The sequence below is a fragment of the Phyllopteryx taeniolatus genome, chromosome 14 (assembly GCF_024500385.1).
Source record: "Phyllopteryx taeniolatus isolate TA_2022b chromosome 14, UOR_Ptae_1.2, whole genome shotgun sequence".
In the NCBI taxonomy this organism is placed as follows: domain Eukaryota; kingdom Metazoa; phylum Chordata; class Actinopteri; order Syngnathiformes; family Syngnathidae; genus Phyllopteryx; species Phyllopteryx taeniolatus.
In genome coordinates this window covers 11628016-11652093 of record NC_084515.1, presented here as the reverse complement: position 1 = coordinate 11652093, position 24078 = coordinate 11628016, and the positions used below count along the sequence as shown (strand labels likewise).

The following is a 24078-nucleotide window of genomic DNA, read 5'->3' as shown; positions in this document are numbered from 1 at the left end:
TCTGGGCTTTTTTATAGCATGCGATGGCAACTGCAGGTGGCACAAACATGGGGCAAAGAATCAACCTAGACAGCCATGTGCTACATAAAAGCCAGAAAAAGAGGCATGGGGTTAGAGCCTGACAACAGTGTGTTATGCAAAAGCCTAAGAAAGAAGCTCAGAATGAGAAGTGACATCAGTTAAAAAAGCCGAAATAAGTTATAGAGTAGAGGTCGAACAATATATATATATATTGTAGTCGACTATGATGTGCTAAAATATTTTGGCGACGTCGATGGAGCTTCACTTCACGCCTCGCTGCCAGTCCCGTGGTCCCGCTGGTATGAATATTTCAAGACTGGTGGCGATTGGAATTACCGAAGCTAGCGAGGCTAATCGCTGTTATCATCCACAACCGACTTATTGTTACTCTGAGCCGCGCCGACGTATGTAGTCTTTTTCGTCTGAACTTTCGCTGGTCCGCAGAGTGTTACAGTCTGGTGACGGCAGTTGATGAGCAAGTAGAAAGTCATCTGTAAATTGGCCGATTGGAAGACGAGATGCCAAAGACGTGATTACTGATGCAAAGTAGTAAAGTCAACCCCTAGAACAGAGTGAGAGAAGTGATGATAATTTGCTAAAAGACGTGCAGAGTGTGTGACCGCAATGTGGTCATAATATAAAAAGTCTGAAAAGAGCACAGACTGTGACAAAAACCTGACTAAGTGCAGCGTGAGCGTGACAAGTGTGCTACATATGCCCCTGAAAAAGAAGCACAGAGTGAGCGCATGACAGTGTGATAGCTGTGTGCTACATAACATAAATGCCATAAAAAGAATGATAGAAGTGAACAATACATTAGCAGAATAGGGGCGAGATGCTGCGCAGCCTTGACATAAGCAGCTAGCCTATTAGCACGGAGTCTCGTTACTTTGTCAAATCTGCAGTGACTCATTTACATTTGAGGACTGAAAAGCACAGATTCTCCTCTTCGCCCAACCCTCTCCCCTCCATCATTTCAGCTTTGTTTGGCTTCTTTTTTTTCTTTTTTTTTCTTTTTTTTTTTTCTTTCAAAGATCCTCACAATCATACCTGCCTGCTCATCCTGCCTAAACCTCCTCATGCTCATCTTCCCGCTCAAACGAGGGTCTTTCTGGTGGGGTGGGAGGGGCTTGGCTGCATCCCATTCGCGTGTGATGTCACATACGTCTTTGACCTGTCATATGCATGGACAGATGTGGACAGGGTGTGTGGGGCGGTTTTGGAGGTGGCGAGGGGCTACATTTGACTATTTTAGCATTTGTTAGACGGAAGTAAACAGCTTGGGAGGCGGAAACGAGCTTTACCACCTTTCCCTTCAACAAAAACATCCATGTCTTCCCCTCCCTCTCTTCATTTAGCTCCCTGCCCTCGCTCCCCGCAACACAACAAGCTCTTCTATTATTCTTTTTAATGTTGTCGTCCCTGCGCCGTCGGCGGCCTACTTGTTTGTGTTTTGCTTCTCGCTTCCCGATGAAATGGAATGATAAAAGGACGTGGCCCCCGTAACACATCACACGACGACAAATTGTGGGCGTCACGCCACACTTTGAGTTCTCCAGAACAAGAGAAGCGGAGTTTAACAGTGCGCGTAACTTAAAGCGGTGTCTTTCATCAGCGCCATATGCCACCATTAGTTTTTAATGAAGCATGATGCAATTGGCATGAGGTTGCGCCAGTCACAGTCGTCGAAATGATAAAGCAAATTAATGTCGACAAGAAGTAGAAATAAGACGTTCCTGGCATAAAACTGTCGCCATTATGTGTTACCTGCTTTTTTAGCTGTCATACAAGTGTAAAAATAAGTTAACCACTGTCAATGATGAACATATAATTAACTAAATAGTCTACAAATATGGCCGATATGCTCAGCTAACATATTTTGCTGTTATAAAGAGAGGGGATATTTATTTTAATTCAACCCCCAAAATTCTATCATTTTTGTATAAATTCCTACGGACCTAAATATGGACAATATGCAAAGCTAATAAAATATTTTACTAAATATTTGCTACCAAAGAACAGATTTTTTGTTATAACTTGAATGGGTGTGTTATTACTTTCTTCAGTCAACTTAAAAAAATGTAATGTCATTTTTTAATTTTGCAACTAAATTATTGGGATACCACATTCACAATTCCAACAATCCAAATGGCAAATATCGTCCCCAAATATGGCCAATAGTAAGCTAAAAAAACATTTTACTAAATATTTTTCTACTAGAATTTTTTTTTGGACCATTTGAAATGTCTCTTAGGGGGGGAAAAACACAAATGCAATCATTTTTGTGTGAGATCCTACTAAATTTTGTGACATGGTTCATAATTCCCATGTTATCCTTTAAATCGTAAATTATCTGTCACATGACAATCCAAATTATCTCCCCAATTTGACTAATATGCTAAGTTAAAAAATTGATATTTTTTCACAAAAACGTCTTAGTGGTTAGGGTTAAGAGAAATAATTTTTTTTATTTTTCTATTTCTTTACTAACCCAGAAAACTGCCATCAATTTTTGTATGAATTCGTACAAAATTTCTGACACCATTTCACAATGCAAGCAATCCAAATCCTGCCATTTTCTTCTCCCTCCTTTAAATCCACGACTTCCTTGTTTGGTTCTTTTTCCTTTTGTCATGCAAATTATCCCACCTTCCATCAGTCAGCACCCCCCCCCCCCCCCCCCCCAACACCCTCCCATCTTCTCATAATCCCCCCTCCCACCCTTACTGGGCCGAAGTATTATTTCGGGCTGCGGTGGTCCGTGTATAGCGTAGCATTCAAAACACTGTACCAGATTATCATGCTGTATTGTTGCTTATCCCCTTTCTTTCTCTCTCTCCTCCTTTCTCCCTCTCTCTCTCTTTTCCATATCCGTCACCTCTTATGTAAAAAGTGCCCATTAATGGTAAGTTCTCCCATGTGGGCCTCCGGGTGGGCCGGGGTTGGGGAAGTGGGGGCGTTGTTCTGTCGGACAGCGAGCGACCGACATTTTGTGACATCACTTGCATGACCAGTGTTAGCATTTCACCGCTCCCCTCGCCACTCCACCCCTCCCTGTCCCGCTCCATCCCATGCCGCCATTAGCATCATTAGCATAGCATGATCCGAGTGCCTTAGGGCAGCATCTTCACCTCCATCTCCGCCTCCCTCTCGGGCTATTTTCTTTTTTTAATTATCGAAAGAACAGGTCAGCTAGGGGGGAATTGATGCTGTGTTTGTGTAATGCTTCTCTGCTAAAATCCCTCCGCCCCACTACCACTCTGCCACATCCCCTTCCTCCATGTTTGTGGGTGCACGCCGCCCCTCTACCACCCCCCCAACTACATCTGTGCCTCACGTCTGCCACTAACTGGGTATTTGTCGTTCAAAAGATCAACCGAAACAAACCTGTTGGTTTGCACAAATCTATATTAGTTGCTGTTATGTGAATTTAGTCGGAATTATAATTTTCCATGGCGTTATTTTTTGTGACACGCTGTGATGATAAAGAAAAATTTAAAATGCACACACAAAATATGCTCTTTCTTCTTAAGTTTGGATTTCATAATTGTAGTACATAGTGGTACTTGCGTTTTTTTTTGTTTTTGTTTTTTACACATTGTGCCCATATTTTGTTTGTTCCAGTGCATATGAGAATTTCTACACTTAAATATTCACGATTTCGCTGTTTTAATGCAGATCCGTGCAGCATTCACACTCAAGCGAGCCGAACAGTAGCACAGATCACTTACAAACAGGCCGAGACACTCTCTTCAAGCAGTCTGGCATGAAAACGTTTACACTTGACAAAAGTGTGAACACACCCTTCAACTCAAGTGAACTGAACTGCACCAGGATCCACTTGCAAAACCACCTCATGTGGTTTTAACGGAACCAAAAGTGTGAATTTATCCTTAAACTCAAGTGATCCAAACCATGCTAGAGTACACTTGCAAACGGTCAGAATCAGAATAATCTTTATTTGCCAAGTATGTCCAAAGAACACGCAAGGAATTTGTCTCCGGTAGTTGGAGCCGCTCTGGTACGACAACAGACAAGTCAATTGACAGAGAACACTTTTGAGACATAAAGACATTGAAAAAAAACAGTCACTGAGCAATAAAGGGTTAATAGTTATCTCGTAATGCAGGCACATTTATTTTTATTTATTTTTTTGGACAATTGTGCAAAAGATGCAGACTCCTCGAGCACTTAGAGCAGTTCGAATGACTAATATTGCAATGACCATTGTTCAAAGGGCGCCGAGACTTGAAGGAGTGTATGCAGTTTAAAGTGACGAGTATCGCGATAATCTGGGACAATGTTGATTGTGCAAATGTTGCAGATACTCCTCAGTCAGTGTGCAAGAGTCTTAGACCCTTGAAGCGGTCTTGCATGATAGCGTTAACACTTGACCAAACATAACGCACAACCAACCAAACACACAGTCAGGGTTCAATTTAACCAAACCAAAGTGTAAACTTAAGCTTCAGTGAAGCACTTTCACACTTGACTATTTACGTGACGTAAACTTAATGTGATTTTTAACGTTGGCCTTGAACTCAATAGAGCCGAACCGCACCAGATTTCATTTGCAAACAGGTCGGCACGACTTCTAAGCGTTCACACTTGACAAAATGAAGTGCTCTAACAGAGCAGTAGCAAACCACAGCAGTTACAAACCAGCTTAACTAAACCAAAGTGTAAACACACCCTTAATGATTGAGGTGACCACTTGACCATTTATTTGATGTAAAATGTATTTTTTGGCAACACGCTTCTCTATTTTAAGTGAACCAAACCGCACCAGAGTTCACTTGCAAACAGGCCGAGACCTCCTGTTAGCGTTCATACTTGACTAAATGAAGACCATGAACAGAACAGTCCCAACCAAGAGTTTAAATGAAATCAAGTGTGAACACACCCTTAAGCTTAAGTAAACTGAGCCGCACTGGGGTTCAGGTGATAGCTTCTACACTTCACCATTTACGTGACCTGTTTTTTAACGCTAATCTTGAGATCAAGTGCGCCAAACTGCATGAGGGTTCACTTGCTAGACCACCTAGACCAACACTTCAAGCAGTTTTAACCTAACCAAATGTGTGAACGCACCCTTAAGCCCAAGTGAACTGAGACCCACCAGGGTTCGTCTGATAGTACTGTATTCACACTTGACCAAACGAAGCGCGTTATCCGAGCTTTTGTGCCACAGTTCGTTTTAACTGAACTAAAAGTGAGAATGCGGCCTCCATGGCTTTAGGTTTGTAAACTGTATTCTGAGACAGATGGACCTGAACCTTCCCACCACATGACTCATCCTCTTACTTAATGGCGTTGTGTTGTTGTGACCATCCATTACAAACAGATTACTAGTTTTGGAGAGTTGTTTGTCAATCTGGTGGCTGGTGACATAATGCTGAGCGGTAAATGAGATAAACGGCCATCTGCGGTGAACCAGAATGTCACAACATAGCAGTTACCGCTTTCAAGCATCGTGTCACCGAGTCACCCTGTTTTGCTGTATACCGCATTGGCGCCCACTTTGCCGCGCTCACTCCCGGGCCTTGTCCCTGTGCTTCGTGAAGCAGACGAGAGTCAGAACATGGGCAGCGACACCAGCAGCCTGGTGCAGTCGCACTCGCTGAGGAAACGCGAGGCAGTAGACGTGCCGTACCAGAGCGGCCAGCTGCACCCGGCCATCCGCGTGGCCGACCTGCTGCAGCACATCACGCAGATGAAGTGCGCCGAGGGCTACGGCTTCAAGGAGGAGTACGAGGTAGGCGGATGGGTGTCCCAAAAGTCAGCCCACATGTCCACACGTACACTGGAGTTTTTAAAAGCCTTTTTTTGGGGGTAACTATAGCAAGAGGTTCATGGGGGGTTCTGAAGCTAATAGCGATCGTCGCCAGGAGGCGAAGTAGTCTCCCGATCGGAAGCTGATCATCGACGCGGAAGGGTGGGGGCGGAGTCCCCACCGCCATCTCCGATAAAGCAAAGCAATTTTATTTATATAGCGCATTTCATACACAAGGTAACTCAATGTGCTTTACATGATTAAAAGCAATTAAAAACAAAGAAAAAAAATGGCTTATGAAAATTTTAAGCAAAAATTAAAAAAAGAATTTGGACTTAAAAACATGCACACTTGGGGCTGACGTCACTTCTGTTGGCAACTTATTCCATTTGTGTGCAGCATAATAACTAAATGCTGCTTCACCATGTTTGCTTTGGACTCTGTGCTCCACTATTTGACCTGAGTCTGTCGATCTCAAAGCCCTACTGGATTTATATACCATTAGCATTTCCTTCATGTATTCAGGACCTAAATCATTTAGTGATTTGTAGACCAATAGCAGAACTTTCAAATCTATTCTAAAGCTGACTGGGAGCCAGTGTAAAGACTTTAGAATTGGAGTAATATGCTCTGAGCTCTCTGTTCTGGTCAGAACCCGAGCTGCAGCATTCTGAATGAGCTGCAACTGTTTAATGCTCTTTTGGGGGAGTCCAGTTAGAAGACCATTACAATTGTCAAGTCTACTTGAGATAAAAGCATGGATGAGCTTCTCCTGGTCTGCTTGGCACATGCAAGGCTTCACTCTGGATATGTTCTTCAGATGGTAGAAGGCAGTTTTAATAATTGATTTGATATGACTGTTGAAAGTCAGGTCGGAATCTAGGAAAACACCAAGGTTTCGGACTTGGTCTTTGGTTTTTAAAGAGAGTGACTGTAAATTACTCACAGGAATCCTCTTTTCGTTATTGCCAAAAACAGTTATCTCAGTTTTGTTGTGGTTTAATTGAAGAAAATGTTGGCTCATCCAGTTGTCTGTTTTAGACAGTGACACAACACCTCAATTGAACTGTAGTCATCTGGAGACAGTGCTAGATATAACTGTGTGTCATCTGCATAGCTATGATAGTCAAAATTAAAGTTCTGAAGAATTTGACCCAAGGCTAGCATATACAGGCTGAAAGCGAGGGGTCCAATAACTGACCCAATAGTCATTATATACTATTTTGAATCAATTAATAGTTCAGAGACAGTGTTTAACTTAAAATTTTCCGAATCCTCTGGATTCAAGTCTCTCAAGACTAAATATTATCCAATTTCAGGAGTCCTCCATGAAAGCAGACTGATTATCCTTGTTTAATCATAATTTGCATTTATCATTTGCAAACATCTGCTTTAACCTTGAAAAGCAAAAATAAATTTTTGCCTCTTTTCTAACATTTTACAGACCAAACCAGTAACTGAATTGGAATCAGTTTAGGTTTGTGGATTTTCTGCACTGTCACTTTGAAATAGTGTTTTTCAATAAAGGGATGGAAATTAGAAAAATGCTTTTTATCATCCGATTCCTCGATTAATGAAAAAAATCATCAGGATTGATCATTTATTAAATTAGTTGCACCCCTCAACCAAACACATTTGAAAAATATAGAATCTGATTTTTTTTGATTGAACAAATTAATAAAACATCAAGACAACCCAACAAAAATTCAACAAAATGTAAGTATAAATTCCAATTATAAATTCTGAAAAATATATCGTATTAGTAGTATGTACTAAAAAAAAAAAATATTCTAAAGGAAATTAAAAAAAAAAAAATTATCCTAAAGAAAATAAATACTCCTCTTTAACAATAAAAAAAAAAAGACTATGCTAAAAGAAAATGGAAATAAAATCCTACAAAATGAAACTTCTAAAATAAAATGACTTCTACCAAAATGAAAAACATTTCAAGCGGTTATTTTACTATGATCCAAAACACACTTGATGTTAAACAATAGCTATGGTATTTTAAAAGACTTGTGTGGGTCTGGACATGTGGTTGCGATGCTTCATCAGTGTTGTGTACGCCTTTCTTCATTTATGTTCTGTGTTCTGCCTGCTTTTCCCCCGCTGCACTGTCAGGATAAATTGTTAATGTTTCTCCCATCTCAGCGTGTTTACAATGTATTATGTTGTTTATGTGTTTTTTTGCTGTTAGTGGTGGTTGTGCACTTTTCTGTCAAATGCTGCCTTCTTCCCATTTCCTTACTCGCCAAAATCTCTCTCCCGAAAACGTCTTCAAACTGGCCTTTCAACCACAGCGCCAAAGCCCATGAAAAACTTTACCAGATGTTTTATAAGTCGTCACTGCAGGCAACAAACATGCAGCTCCTTAGCAGAGGTAATTATTTTTTGTGGTTCTGTTACTTCACATGCATCGGTAAATGCTAAATGGACTGCAAGTGGTTCATTGTGAAAACTGTGATTGGCTTATTCCACTTATAGACAGCTCATTGTTAAAATGTTGAGTTCCCTTTAGAGCAGGGGTGTCAAACTCAAATTCACAGTGGGCCAAAATTTAAAATTGGCACAACGGCGTGGGTCAAGCTCAATATTTATTGAAAATTGACTGCAATTGTTTGTTTTCCATTTTCTCCAAATATGTAATGGTGAACCATGTCATATGAAAATAAACTCAACTGAATCTGGAATAAGCAGACTTTAATAGTATAAACACATGAGAAATCAAATGTGCAATAAATGACATCAGTGGTATTTGGTTCTTATTTAAATAGATACAATGTGTAGATCTGAAATATAAAATGTGTCGTGAACAGATAATCTGCTGCTTGAAAGCTTTTTCATTTGGCCATTTTTGGGAAGGGGAGATGTAAATTTGTCTGAGGAGACTGGTAGCATGGTTCCTAATGACTGAAACAGAAAAGGAGGAGGTGTTTGCAGGTCTCGACTGACGCACCAACACACTAGCAAAGTGTTCTGGGATTTGTAGTTTTAGTGGCCAACGCGCTATACTGGCGGGCCAGCTCTAATACACATTTGATATGGTCTCGTAGGCCAAACATAATTACAGGCCTGAGTTTGACATTTAAGTTTTATAAGATTTAATAACACCTGTGGCCATTTATGACCAAATAACACAGACTCTTCAGTATTAACCCTGTAAATGTTAAACATTAAGCCAAAAATTCGAAAGCAATCGCACGCTAGCCTGATAGCATAGTTTTTTTTTTTTTTTCGAACATTTCTATTTTTTGTTTTGTTTTTGTGCTCGAAACAACACCCCTCATGCTTAGTGGACCTAATAATGACTGATTTATAACGAAATACAATGAAATGGACATCTATTATTGTGATATGTCACAGTTAAATAATATTTAGGGAAACGGACGAGCACAAATAGTAAAAATATATATAAAGTACGTTGTTAAGTTGAATTCCTGAGTGAATTTGAATGAAGAGGCTTGAACAACATGCGTGGCCACCTGTACCACGGGGATCATTGTGGCGCCGTGGGCGTCCCTCCAGGCGCAATGCAGCGTGTGTGTTTTGGATTCATGTGGCCACAACCACAGGGTAGAAACCACTTAATCCCCACCACCCACGTCCTCCCATCCTTGTACGTTGCGTCTTCACCGTGACATCACCGTGTCCTCAGGTTAATGCCCTTTTTCTTCTCCTTTACTGCTGAGTGAATTGGAGCGTGTGGTGCTGTTGACTTAACGCTGTACTATATCTCTTTCTGACCCATGTTCTTTCTTGTACCTTAACTTTGGATCAGATCAACGAGGTAAGACCACTAATGTTGAATTATTTTTTTTTTCCATGTAAAGTGTAAAGTAGATGACAAATGGATGCACATACACAACCAAAAGGGCATTTACCAAACCAAATGTGACCCACCCCTACCCCCCACCCACCACACGCGCATTTTGATGGATGTAATGTGACACCTGTGTTGTGTCAGATGTGCTAGTAATTTGTGTAAAGCTTTTGAAAGGAATACTTGAATTGAAATTATGCACAGGTGGCACTCACCTGTCCTATATGTCATCAAAAGGTGACAAACGTCACAACTGTTTGGCAAAACAGACACTCCACAAAAGCAACAGCGGACGAAGGAGCAGAAAACTGTCAGTGGCGAAAAGATGCTTCAAACTGATAAAGATAAGAAAATGTAGACTCCAGTTGCACAAAATCCTTAAAATTCATGACTAGACCAACGCGAGCGGTCATATTTACTTCCGTAAACACGGCACCTCATGTTTGTGCGCATGCGCAATCTGACGTCCCGTCCGCAGCAAAAGTCGCGTTTGTTTTTGTAATGTAAACGACTACATAAAAAGATCGGATTTAAGAAAAAATCTGAATTGGAAAGTCATGGAATTTCTGAAGTGGAACACCTTCCATGGCTCTAGTTGATAACCAAGTCTTTCTAATTTCAAAAGTAGTTCCCCATCATAGGAAATAATATAGTTGCCAGCATAAAATTGCAGTTTTCTCTTTGTTTTGTTCAAATTTCTTCTAAATTCTGGGACACACAAAACAGCAGAAGATGCTATGAGGGATTCTTTTCAAAAGCTTTCTGAGGCGTATGCACTGCATATACAGTTTGTTTTACATCGTAAGACATCATTTCAATGACAAGCAGACTGTTGACTCCATCCATGTTGCTGCCAATTGTCTTATTTGTTCATTGGAAATCATACAAATTGACTTTATTGTATTATATCATGTTATATTTATTATTATTATTATAAAAGTAAATGTTCAAATTAAGTTGCACACAGCAATGCTGCTTCTTTCTTTAAAGAGCTTTTGCTTTAAAGAGCTTCCCAATGCCGCCATGTTTACCTCCCACTGTTGTCTTTGTTCGCAGCGTTTCTTCGAGGGACAGTCGGCGCCGTGGGACTCGGCCAAGAAGGACGAGAACCGCATGAAGAACCGATACGGGAACATTATTGCATGTGCGTACACAACAACACGCCTCGCTCGTGATTTTTTCTTTTTTTTTTTTCTTTTAACTCAACCAGCTGGTTTATTTGCGACGCGGGATAAGAAGCAAAAGAGTTTTATTATCAGCACAGCTGAAGCAGCTTTGACCTTTCTGCTTCATGGTTATGTATTTATCTTCCCACAGTGCCTTCAGCAACAATGTTTGTTGAATTCAGTAGATATTCCTACAAAAAGGTATGGGATAAAATCGTTATTAATCAAGATCTGGATTGTTGTATCATGGGCTCTTGTTCCAATGCTATAGCCATAGAAGTATAAAGCGTACTGTAAAACACATACAATTTAAAAGCCTCATTTGATCAAATGGGAGAGAAATTGTAATATGTAACTAAAATAGGCTTTCAAAGCGATATTTAAAAAATACACTCAAAGTTAAATTTCCTGTTCTTGGGTTAATACTTTATAACCTTCAGTGTTGGCATAACAAAAGAAACCAAAGAAATGGCAAAGAACATTTGCTGGCACAGATAATGATGCTTTGAACTCCAAATTGTACAACGTTTTGGCCGTTTTGGTTGGCCATCTAAATTTCCGTCCATCAATTCTCTCTACCGCTTACCTTCACTAGTGTCGCGGGTGTACTGCGTAGTTGGTGGGTGAGTGCTCGACTGCGCTGCAAACACATACAATACAATCTACAAATAACACTTTTGATTAATTGCCTTGTCGAATGCAACCAGGCGGGCACAAGTTTGCTTGTCAGACTGACTAGACTTCTATTTGAAGGTAAGTCATTTAAAAGCGTCCTATTTTCTAACCTGTCGCTCTTTGAACTTAAACAATGCCGCTGAGCGAGCGTTTTGGCCGTACTGTTCCCTCTTGTGGTCTGTGGGGATTTAGTTGTTGGTTTAACTTGTAAAGTCTTTCGGCTTGCTCTGACTGTCTGCCGTGGAAGCAAAACGTTTCCATATCTCACTTGGTGCCTCTTTTTCTTTAACAAGCTGCGGACGAGCGCTAAAGCTTGTGGCCGTTTTGAACACAAGATTCAGACAAAAGACGCCCCCCACTACAGATCACTGTGACTGCAGAGTAATTGCACAGACCACTGCATAAAACCAGTAGAACTCTGTTCATAAAAATATAAAATAAAAGCCGCTCTTTTTCAGCCGAGACCGATCAGCTGAAAATGTGATTGGACCAGACGTTCGATCAGGTGACCGAATCGGGACAACAGTAAAACTTATACGACAGGGTGCTTTATGAGGCAAAGATCATTTTGTCTGTGAGTCTTGATGTGGACTATACGAGGGCTTATCGAAAGGTTTGTGGTCTATGGTACCAAAAAAAGGGTGACAAATTGAAACATTTATTTTTCAACGTAGTCCCATTGTAAGTTTATACACTTCTTCCAGCAGTCGTGGAGTTTACGGAACCCCTCTTCATAGAAGCCTGAGTATTGGCCCCCCAAGTACTCCTCTACGGCGTCAATCATGTCATCATCCGTGGCAAAATGTTGACCGCTGAGCTCTTTTTTTCATCTTGGCGTATAGATGGTAATCTGAGGTGAGGTAAATATGGCGGATGTTCATGGTTGAGCAGGTGGGCACTAGGCTTAGAAGCCTTAAAGAGTGACAGTCAGTCTTCATCCTCCCCCTCCTCCTCCTCAACATGTCGTGGCCTGGTTAATGTCATTAATTCAATGCTGCTTTCTTCTTCCTCTGCCTCTTTTTCCAGATGATCACTCGCGTGTCAGGCTGCAGGCCCTGGAGGGCGAACAGAGCTCCGATTACATTAATGCAAATTACGTTGATGTAAGTACACACACGCACACTGACGCACAGACACACACCAGCCAGCACCACCGACGCAAAAAGGTCACCGCGCTTCCTCTCGGGGGTGGCGGAGAGGACGCCGGTGCCGTCGTCGCAGGGGGCCCTGAGCGATGGGGACTAGTCGCACGCAAATGCGCGCACACACACACACAACTGTAGAGAGCTGCTGTATCAGTGTGTGCTTGAATTAAGAGCAATAAAGATCAGAGGATGACAGCGCTCGCCGAGAGATTAAAAAAAAGAGCAAACACATGGTTGGAAAAAGAGCTTGACACAAAATACGAGGAGGAAGGACCTCCACCAAGGCTTCAACACCAACTCAAGAATCGCTGTGGTACAACATCTTATGAAATGCGCAAAAGATCCCAGAATAGTCACAGTCTGAAAAGAAGTTGACTGTGTGGGTGTGTTAAAATTGCTCGTCAATTTGGCGGTATCGTACTGAGGAGCCAGCACAAAGACCTCTCGCATACCACTTTCCCACCTCGCAGTAAATTCCTTGTCCCTCTCTACGGTTATCGTCACACACTTAATAATGACAATCCCCGGGTGTTGTGGCAACCAATCCTCCTTGTCAAGCGTCATCCTTCCACTGCGACTCAAGCAAGCATTTTTCATTTTTGCTGTTTTTATTTTCTCGCCAGACCTTCACAAATCCTCCAATTTCGCTCGTACGAGAAAGAAGGTTGCTCTTTGGGTTGTGGTTTTTGCTGTTGTTGTTAAGTGAAAAACATTTGTGTGATCTTGACACAAAGTGCAAGGTGAGCTTCCTTTATCGAGGGGCTGCCGTTGTAACGTGCACAATGCCAGTGGAGAGATTATTTGTATGCAACTTTTTTAAATGTTTTTTTTTTTTAAATGTATTTTTACATTTTATTTTTGTATCCAACACGCCCGCGACCCTAGTGAGGAGAAGCGTTAAAGAAAATGGATGGATGCTTTTTATTTTGTATTCCAAACCAATCCAGGGGTTCTACCCTCCACCTTTATAGCTTCTTTTTTTTTTTTTCCCTGAGGGCGGGCAGAGCATAGAAAAGCTGTCACAATAATTTCTTTTTATCCATCAATTTTCTTCCGCTTATCCGTGTATATTGAATTGTTTATATGGGTCATTTCTGGTATAGTGGTACGTTCGCCTGACTTTGGTCCAGGCAGGATGGATTTAGTTCCCACTCAGTCAAAGTGTGAATGTGAGCGTGAATGGTCTCAATAAGTGCTCTGTGGCTGACTGGTGACCAGTCCAGGGTGGAATCCGCCTTTCGCCCAAAGTCAAGCTCCCCGCAACCCTGAACAGGATAATAAGCGGTGTAAAAAAAAAAAATGGATGGCTGGGTATTATTGATACATTTTGTTTTATTGTATACACATTTTAAACAATCAATAATTTCATAATCTGCGATTGGAAGGCGACCAGTTCAGGGTGTACCCCGTCTCTCGCCTGAAGTCAGCACCAGCACCCCCGTGACCCTAGTGAGGACAAGCAGTTTGGAAAATGGGTGGATGGATGATTGATTTCATAATTGTTTTTCTGTTTTTATTTTGGTTTTTTATCTTATTTCATCACATTTTTTGCATCTTAAACAAATCCAAAGGCCTTAAAAATGAATACAGTGTATTTATTTCAATATTTTATTATCACTGTACCTGTATTCATTTGTGTGTGTATATATTTGTAGATTTCTTCATATAAAAGAAAGCGTTAAAACAGCTTTTTTTTTCCAGAGCACCGGCTTTATCACATGCATGGACAAAGGACAAATCAATGCATTATTAATTTTTATATTTGTATTTCTTATTTTTCCCCCCCCCCATTTTCAGTCATCATTCTTTTCAGTTTTTATACTTTTATTTTAATTTTTTTAAGTTTATTTTTAATATTGTATTTTTTTTAATTACATTTTTAAGTTTATTTTTAATATTGTATTTTTTTTAATTACATTTTTAAAAGTTTCTTTAAAGGTTTTTTTTTTTCTTATTCATTTTCTTCCTATTTGTATTTTTCATCTGTCCTTCATAGAACTTGGCATCCCATCCACAATGAACCACACCATCCCCTGCATGCTAAGCAACACTCGTATTTCAGCACTTACATGCACTGCATTGTCTCTGCGCACCTTTTACGCTGCGCTCAAGTCGTTAAAAAGACACATGAAACGTGTTACAAAGCGGCCTAGCTCGCTTTTATGACCTGATTCGCCGCGAATGCCGCCATGAGGATGACGAGCCGCTAATAGCCTGGTGATGTACCTGCCCGACACGCTCATTTGTAATCTCTTGTTACGGCCTCCCCACATTAATTCATAATGCAAGGTGTGCCTTCAATTATTTACCTTTGGCCGCTATTGGTTTTATGGGCTATTATGCTGCACCATACAAAGCCGAGGCCCACTTAAAGTCAAGAACACGTGCATATTCAAGAGAGTGCAGACAGACGGCTAACGATGTTTTATTTTGTTTTTTTTCTACTGTCTAACTCATCAGAACGCGCCAATAAAAAGCCCGTGCAGGCAACATCCCCGCTGTTTTTGTTATTGCGCGGAAGCCGGCAGATGATAATGATGATGGTCTTCACGAGGGCTCGGTAGTAAGCGAGTCAATGTACCCCCAAACATGTCGAGTCATTAGGCTACGAAACCGCATTCTCGCCCTGATTGCAAATTAGCATGCGCAGTGGCGAATGCAAAAGCACTCACGATAAACCAAGTATGTTGGCCATCATTATGTTATAGTAAGATGCTAATTAGCATTAGCAAACCCAACAGTCAAACATTTTGTAGGCAATGGGAGACAACAGTTTTATTTCAAGCAAGCCTTAGTTGTATTTTAACTTTTTCAGTTTTGGGGGGATTTACGGTAGTCTGGTTTTAAGTAGTGAACATTTTATGGAATTTACGGGAGTCTCGTTTTAACTCGTGTAATTTTTATGGGGGGGGGGGGGGTTGTGGTAGTCTTGTTTTAAGTAGTGCAACTCTTAGGGGATTTACGCTAGTCTTTTAACCTGTGTCATTTTTGAGGGATTAAGAGTGGTCTTTTATTTATTTTTATCCGGTGCAACTTTGTCGCATAATAATGACAAATTCGACCGTTTCAAATGTCAGGGGGAAAAGACTAACTAGAATAGCTTGAAAAAAAGGACATTTTGGGCATGTTCAACCCAAATTATCTTGCATATCAAGAGATTATACAATTTGAAAATAGTAGAAACGGTGATGGAAGGGGACCTTTTAATTTGTGCAAATGTTATGGGCTTTACACTAGTCTTCTTTTAAATGGTGATCAATTTTATGACATTTGTGGTTGTCCCGTGCACTTTTTAGAGATTTATGGTAGTCTTTCTTACCTTTGCATGTGCAGAATTTATGGTAGTCTTATCGTAACCTGTCCAACCTTTTGGGTTATTTATGGTAGCCTTATTTTAACAAGTGCAATTTTGGGGGATTTATGGTAGTCTTAATTAATCCGTACAATTTTGGGAGATTATTGGAAACAGATGAAAGTCACTTCTTCTTCTTCATTGGTCGTCTTATTTTAGCTAGCACAACTATTACTGGAGTCAAGGCAGTCTTATTTTAACCAGTGCAACTTTCATGGGATTTACGGTAGTTGTACTTAACCTGCAGGTTTTGGCTATTTACAGTAGTTTTATTTAGTCCATCCCCTCCAGCATTTATTTGTAGAAAAAGTAAAGGGGGATGCATGTTACAGTTGTGGCTTTGAAGCTCCCATTAGCAGCCGTGTGCTAATTCAGTCAGAGAACGCAAATCGAGGCCTGCAGGTGAACGCTGATAACTGGCAAGAATGCGCGGCGATCGTAGAAACAACATAGAAATGGTCAGAGCAGCGAGAAAAAACAAACAACCACGAAGCATGTTTTATTCCCTTTTAGACACATGATTTATTCCACTGTTGACCTTCTTCTCCGGCGTCCATTTCCTCACCTGAATAAGCATCTAATGCGGCAACGCTGCCTGACAGGACGTCACATGAAAGCACAAACAAGATAAAGGCGTCATTAAAAATAGAGGACAAGGGCGAGGGAAGCATCCTTTTTGCGTCCACTCGCGTTTGTCAGCGGTCCGGGCTCGAATGAATGAGGGAGGAGGATGATGATGATGATGGGGGAAGGAAGCCTTTAAGTCGTCCTGATGTTTTGTTTCCCGCCTGGCGTCTCCGGGGACAAGACAAGGAATTGGGCAAGCGCAACTTGAAGGGATTAGCGTAATCCCGCAGACTGGAAGCCCGTTGTGAAGACGGCTGCCGTTAGTCGTATCGCGAGGATTATCGACACTTTGCAGCTTCACTCCAGATGTGTGTGTGCGTGTGTATGTGTCACACATTCACGATTGGGGTGTAGGTGTCCACGTCCACACTAATGCACGTTGCCAAAAAGGGGGGGGGGGGGGGGGGAAATGTCTTTGATCTTTTGCTATCACGCAAACGGAGAATGGGTTTGTAATTTTTTTCTTTTTCTTTGTAGGGTTACCACAGGCCAAATCACTACATCGCCACTCAAGGTAAGAATACGTTTCATTCAGGCCTGATTAGTGTGCTGCTTGAATGTTTTAAACATTGAAACAGAATGCCGGGTGGAAGGGAAGGGGAAGGGGAAGAAAATAAAACTGCAGAGGGTACTTGAATTGAGGCCAAAAGGGGCTGTTTTAGAGGTAGACGGGAAGTTAAGTTAATGGAGTTAAAAGGAAAAAACAATACGACATGGCAAAGGGCACTTTTGGTTCAGGCCCGACGAGTTAGCAGCTTAGAAGGGCTGTTTTAAAAGTCGAAACACAAAAGTGTGACGTGGGAAGATTTTGAGACAAAGGGATGATATGAACTTGGCAGAGGGTACTTTTGATTCTGTCGCGACAAGTGCTGCCGAAATTGTCTGTCTTAAAAATCCAAACATTAAATAAATGAGTACTAATGAGTTAAATTTGGGGTGGGATGATTTTGAGCTAAAAGGTTAATACGAACATGGCAGAGGGCGCTTATGATGCAGGCCAAACTAGATTGCTGCCTAAACAGGCTATTTTGAAAATCGAAATGTGAGCGAACTTTGATGCAGGGAAATTTTGAGCGAAAATGAAAACAAATGCCATGGCAGAGGGCACCTTTAATTCAAGCCTGATTAGTGTCCTGTTTAAACAGGATGTTTTAAAACTTGAAGTAGAAAGTCAAAGGAGAGTGAGTCAAGATTGGTGTAGAAACATTTTGCCTGAATGGCCGGCCTAGTGTACAAATTGCAGGTAAACGGAGTGATTGAAGTTTCACGTGGAAACATTTTAGGCTGAAAAGGATCAAATGAACATGGTGGGAACTTTTTATTCAGATCCAACTAGTTTGTTGCCTAAACGGGCTTTTTTTTAGAAACCAACCCAAAAGTAAACGGCAAATGAGTGTTGGGTACAGTACAATGTAAGATAATAGGATTAAATGAACATGGCTGGGGGTATTTTTGATTCAGGCCCAACTGGTTTGCGGCTCGAATGTCCATGTGTAAACATTGGAACAAAAAGTGAACCATTACACTTCTGCTTAATAATTTCCTTGTGGTTGTTCTACACATTTCCACCTGCATAATCAAACCTGTGATCTTTTACTCATGCCACCGACGGAAACTTGTTGATTTGAGTGTGTGTGTGCGTACGAGCACACAGGGATGCTGTTGCATGCGTCGTCGTGCTCCTCTGTCTCTCTTCCATCTGTGCGGCAGGAGCTATTAATCGGGCTGCGGGATGAATAAATAAAAAATAACTGGATTATCTGACATGTGCGGACACATTTTGTCACTGTGTTTCTCCCGCCGGCGGATTTACAAGGCGATGAGCACTTAGCGCCACCCTGGAGGTTAATGAGTGACTGATGCTCAATGGTTACCACATTAGTCTCACATAGCACGCGCAGGGTAGCGTGCGTGGAGATTGAGTACCTTACTTTCATGGTAAAAAAATAATAAGTTTAAAAAAAAAAAAGAAGAAGAAGAAGAAAACAGTGAGGTGTTTTTTTGTTGTTGGTGTTTAGCGAAGAGGAGGCCTTAATACATTCGCAAGCTGCTCGGGGGGAACTGGGAGTTGCATAATTAGCTGTTCATTAGCGCGGCGCCGCTACTCCTCAGCGTCTCAATTAAAGCCGAGGCTCTGTTTGTTCACCAGACGTGCTCGCGTGGCGCTGACCGCCCAGCCAAACATGCGCACGTGACTACGCCGCCGCCTCCTCGAGATCAATTTATCTGTTTTTAATTGTTGAGAGGAGAAATCGAACGTTGGGGCACGTTGAGCTTAAAGAACAACATTGCATAAACCAGACTTGTTTGTTCCATTAAATGACTCTTTAAAATTTGAAACACAAAGCAAACAAAAGCTGAGTTAACACGGCAAAGGGCGGTCTTGTTTCAGGCCCGACTAGTTTGCTGCCTAAATTGACTTGTTTAAAGAAAATTGAAACGGAAGGTAACATTCTGTTGCAGGTACATTTTGCGCTTTTAATTTAAGACTGTCTTGTTTTAGAAATCCATACTGGGTGGAGAGTCGAGGCTGGTGCGGGAACATTTTGAGTTAGAAGAATGAAAACAAAATGGCAGAAGGCACTTTTAATTCAGGCTCAACTAGCTTTTTGCCTAAACAAACTATCTTTCAATTAAAAACTGAAAATAAAAAAAATATATAAAATTCACATGGTGCCAGAGGGCTTATTTGAAGTCTAGTCCGGCGAGTCTGCCGCCTAAACAGCCTGGGGTAAAAGTTAGAACTGAAGACAGACGGAAAGTGAAAGAAGTTTTGCACGAGAACATTTTAAGAGGGAATATTTTGAGCTAAAAGAATGATAAAAGGAACATAACAGAGGGCACTTTTAATTCAAGCCTGACTCGTATTCTGCCTCCTGGGCCGCAGTAGAAATGGAAAGGGAAACCGGCACTGAGTAAAGTTTAGTGCAGAAACATTTGGAAGGTAAAGAATATAAATAACAGAGCACTTTTAATCCAGGCCAGAGTAGTTTTCTGCCTTAACGAGCTGCTGTTCAAATCGAAACAGAATGTGAGTGAAGTGTGGCCTGAGAATATTTTTGAGTTCAAAGAATAAAAATAAAATGGCAGTTGACCTAGTGTAAAAATAAAAACAAACAAACATGAGGTGAACAGTTGGGGAAATGTAGTGCAGTAACATTATCCTCTTAAAAGCATACAAATAACATGGGTGAAGGCACTTGATTCAGACCCAACTAGGTTGCTGCAGAAATGGGCTGCTCTAGAAATGGAAGTGCAAGTAAACATGGAGTGAGTGAAGTTTGGTGTGGCAAAATTCCGAGTTTAATCCGGTATATGCGCAACCTATTTCCGCATTCGGCAAAATGGGGAAAAACGAAAGCTACCGTTGCATAACACCCATGGGAACTTTAAACTTCTGCAACATATATTTTTTTTAACACAAGATCTCACCACAGAGCTACCAAAGATAACAATAGCTGATGTTTAGGCCTTGTTTGTGTTTACATATATCACACCAGCCATAAGGAAAACAAAATTTCAGCAAGTTCGGCTTCAAACTGTCATGTCATCGATCCTAGTTATGCTATCCCGTGTCTTGTGTTGGTCATGTGACGTTCTGCATATAGTGGATTCACGCCCGGCCACTTCGCTGGTTGCCTTTTTTGCCCCCAACCCATTTGGAAACATCTGTATTCTCCGGGAGAAAGAGAGCAACCTTCTTTCATGAATTATTTGGCTGATGACCCGTAAGCAAAAAGTTTGGCGCGGGGCTCCAAAACGTCGACCCTCTAGGAGCGGCAAACAGCCGCTCGGCTAAACCGAGGAAAAGCGCCGGCGAAGCTCAAAGCCGAATATGGGCGACAGCGGCGCTCATTAGCTTTTGGAGCTACCAACGAGTCCCTCGGCGGCATCAAGGTGACGACGACGACAGGTGCAACAGCTGTCACTCTATTAAAAGTCATCATCGCCGAGCTCGCCCGCTCATTACCTATTTTGATGTATTCGCGGTGCAGCTCATTTACTCGCCACATTAAACGGCTCACCTTGGTTCGTTTTTATGAGGCGCTGATCAATTCAACCGGCCCACCACCAACCTTTTTTTTTTTTTCTTCTTTCTTTCTTTCTTTCTCATCAGTTACCAGCTACTTCCATGGACCAGGGTGGTGTCCAATCGCAATCGATTGTGGCCTGGAAGTGTAGAAGAAAAGTGCCTAAAATTAACCTAAATATTTGGCATCTACAGTAAAGCAGTGATTCTCTAAGTGTTCCTCCCTCTAGTGTTAAGAATCAGTTCAGATGTATTTAACTTTTTAGTGCGTTTGCATTTAATATTAGTTTTTTTTACATTTATTTAGATAACATTTGTATTTAACTTGTAATCTATGTTTTTCTTTTCATTTAAAAATATATTTTAAGTAAATTTGTCTTATTTTCCTATATTTAAGTGCAGTGTTGATGTACAAATTGTTCGTAATAATATAAAAGCGCAATCACTAGCTCCTCCTGGACATCAGTTTCCCCAGTTGACAAAACTTGCTGGACATATCGATTATAATAGGGCGCACGAAAAAGCCTCATGGGCCCATCCCATAATGGAACAGGAAGTCGGCCATTTTGGGCTCGTACTTTCTACGAAGTCCGACTGGATTGGAGCCCCGGTCGGAAGCAGGTATCCAAAACCAGTGTTTCCCAACCTTTATTTAGCCAAGGTAAAAAAAAAATTCATTTAAATCATTCATTCATTTCCAAATCTCACAGTACACCGGCAAACAAAAATGTCACAAAAGGTGTATACAGTGTACAAAACTTCTCACAAATGTACTTACTAAATGTACTGAAATGTGGTCCTGTTTAGCTGAACACAAAGCTACTTTTGTATGAATGGCAATAGGTGGATGCACAGGTTAATTGTATCTCCTGCCATCTAAGATAGATGAGCAAAAGTACATTATTCGGAGTCAAATAAATAAATTTTGTTAGCGGCCGCCAGGCAAGCGCCACGCGGCGTTGACTCCCGTCGATCCGTGACGAGGCTACACGGCCACCGGAATATCCGTCACCGTCGCATTTCCTTGCCTCTGACGAAGAAACGCTGCGCCAACCCCTACAACGCAACCACCCGCCCTCGCAGTTGAAAGGAACTCGTCTGCAAACTTTGCAGACAAAGACAAAAAAAAAAAACACCGCTCTCACCTTGCCGCTCCCCGAGCGAGTGAGCGCTCAAACGCTTCCATTTCTTCCTCTTCGATCTCGGAGAGTGTGAGCGAGCGGCCCCTCGGCAAGGTTTTCCCACTGAGAAGGAGCAAAATAGGCACACGTGTCTCATTAGCGGTGCTAATGTGCTCACGTAAGCGTGTGCCTGACTTTGTCACTGAATCTGAACAATAATTCACCAAAAATGAAGAAAGTCATCAGATATCACCGCAATGCCAAGGCCACACACAAGAAAGAAAACTCAAAATCTTTGCATTTTAGCATTGAAAATGTACATAGTGTACAGCACTACTGTGCATTACTGTATATTTAAGCGTTTAAAAGATGTTTAAGAGTCTAGAAAGTGTTTATAAGAGTATGGTAGAGGTTAATAGGAGTGTGGGGAAGATTAATGAGTCTGGGGAGATTCATAAAGCTTTAAAATATGATGTGTATAAATAATTCAAAGCGTATGTGGTCACTACTTAGCAGATTTCACCTATTGCGGGGATGTTCCGGAACCTAACCCCTCGTGATAAACGATGGATTACTGTATTAGTCATTTTATTTGTCTCGTAATATTCAAATAGATTCTCAGTAGAGTTGGTGGTGTTAAAGAGCCTTCCTCTTCCGGTCCTCATACGCATATGGAACAATAAAGTCGTCCTGGATGCAGCTTGGCACCAGACCACCAGTGAATGATGAGGGTTTTTTTTTTTTTTTTTTTTTTGGGGGGGGGGGGGGGGGGGGTTGTTTTGTTTTTTATCATAATAATGCCAAGTGCTACCTACACACCAGCTGTCCCACTTCTCTTTCGCCTAAACTTCTCCTTCCTCTTCCTTCCCACGGGATCGAGAAGTGTGGGAGGTGGTTGGGTGGGATGATGCAGATACTCCGAAGTTGTTCTTTTGTTGTTTTTTGTTTTGTTTTTAAATGCGAAAAGACAAGCACAGGGTATTTGTTTTACTTTTGTCAATTTTTTTTTCTTTTTTTCTTTTTTTCTTTTTTTTCTTGAGAACAAAACACAAGGTCATCTCTTGTTTGTGTTTTTAAAATAAAAGCGTTAAATGTTGTTTTGCAAAGAACAAGCTTGGCAGGAGTCACAAACCAATCAGACGAGCAGATTGGAGCGTTTCAAACAAGTGCAACAAAACAGAGGTTTAAATGCCATGAAAAACAGATCAAATGCGATCAAGAACTGAAAAGTCAATGTGCGTAAGAACAATATCGCCTTCATCATTTCAGTAGCTAGGCAGCCTTGCAGAAAACTGAAGTGTGAAATATTTGCTACATGCTTCGAATGGGGGAAGGGAGCACCATCTGGTGGACAAAAAAAATCAAGTACTTCAAATGAAATTCTTGACACAAAGCAAGCTCGTTCATTTTATGTTGGGATAAATGGGGGATGGAAAAAAAATGTCTTTCTATATTTTAAATTCATCAAGCATATAGTGCCACTTCTTACCCATTCAAAGCATGCAGCAACATATCACGTTTATCACTTTTTGTGGCTGACTACTAAAATGTTGCCATTGATGTTGAATATGGTGTGCAATTATATATTGTCTCACATTTTGCCTGTGCTTGTTTTTGACCTGGTTCTTATTGCATGTAATTATAATGCATCTAACCAACAAGTAAGACAATGAGTTAATTTTAATAATGAACTTTGCTATTGCGGGTCGACCTAATTTTACTAATTTCTCCAGATAATTGCTGTTGGTTGGAGACTTCTGTGTCGACTTGATTTGCATGCGCTAATTAATTTGTAATAATTTCAAACACTCATGTTTGATTAAACTAATAATCATCATTCTAATTAACCCGAATAATTTGGAGTGAATAACTTATTAATCGACAATTTACAACATGAAACACTGTCCTGTGTGTCGTAAATCTGGTGGACAAAATAATCAAATTGCAGCAGTTATTGTTTTCCTTCAGTTTCCTTCAATTTCTTCTCCGTCTGCAGGCCCCATGCAGGAGACGGTGTTGGACTTTTGGCGGATGGTGTGGCAGGAGAACACGGCGGCCATCGTCATGGTGACCAACTTAGTCGAAGTAGGCCGGGTGAGTAGCGGCCTGCTAGACTTCCAGCCCCAGTCATGTGACCCCTCCTGGGCTCCTCGCGTGGTTGCCGAGAGGGTTCTTTTTGAGTGAGGACAACAGTTGATGATTTTTAAACAGTACAATACAAGTTATCTCCTGTAGCCCTAATGTGTTGCACTTGAATCACCGAGCAGCGTTCAAGAGCGGCACAAAGCTGTTAATTAAAGCGCCCCGGTGGCTGAAAGGTGCTGAAACAAGTGCACCTTTTCACATTC

General features: G+C 41.3%; 1 protein-coding gene across 12 annotated transcripts in view; it reads left to right on the top strand.

The window, feature by feature from the left end:
• The window catches only part of LOC133488609 (receptor-type tyrosine-protein phosphatase mu-like), a 183405-nt gene that overhangs the window by 140286 nt on the left and 19041 nt on the right, over positions 1–24078 (top strand). For 4 of the 12 annotated variants that reach the window (XM_061796691.1, XM_061796690.1, XM_061796695.1 and 1 more), the window contains 5 exons: positions 5589–5776; positions 10671–10758; positions 12482–12558; positions 17057–17093; positions 23727–23824. In XM_061796691.1, the coding sequence (XP_061652675.1) occupies positions 5589–5776; positions 10671–10758; positions 12482–12558; positions 17057–17093; positions 23727–23824 (488 nt within the window). Of the gene's footprint in view, positions 1–2914; positions 2927–5585; positions 5777–7991; positions 8175–10670; positions 10759–12481; positions 12559–17056; positions 17094–23726; positions 23825–24078 lie in introns of all 12 variants that reach the window. The other 8 variants (XM_061796688.1, XM_061796686.1, XM_061796696.1 and 5 more) reach the window with 4 other exon arrangements.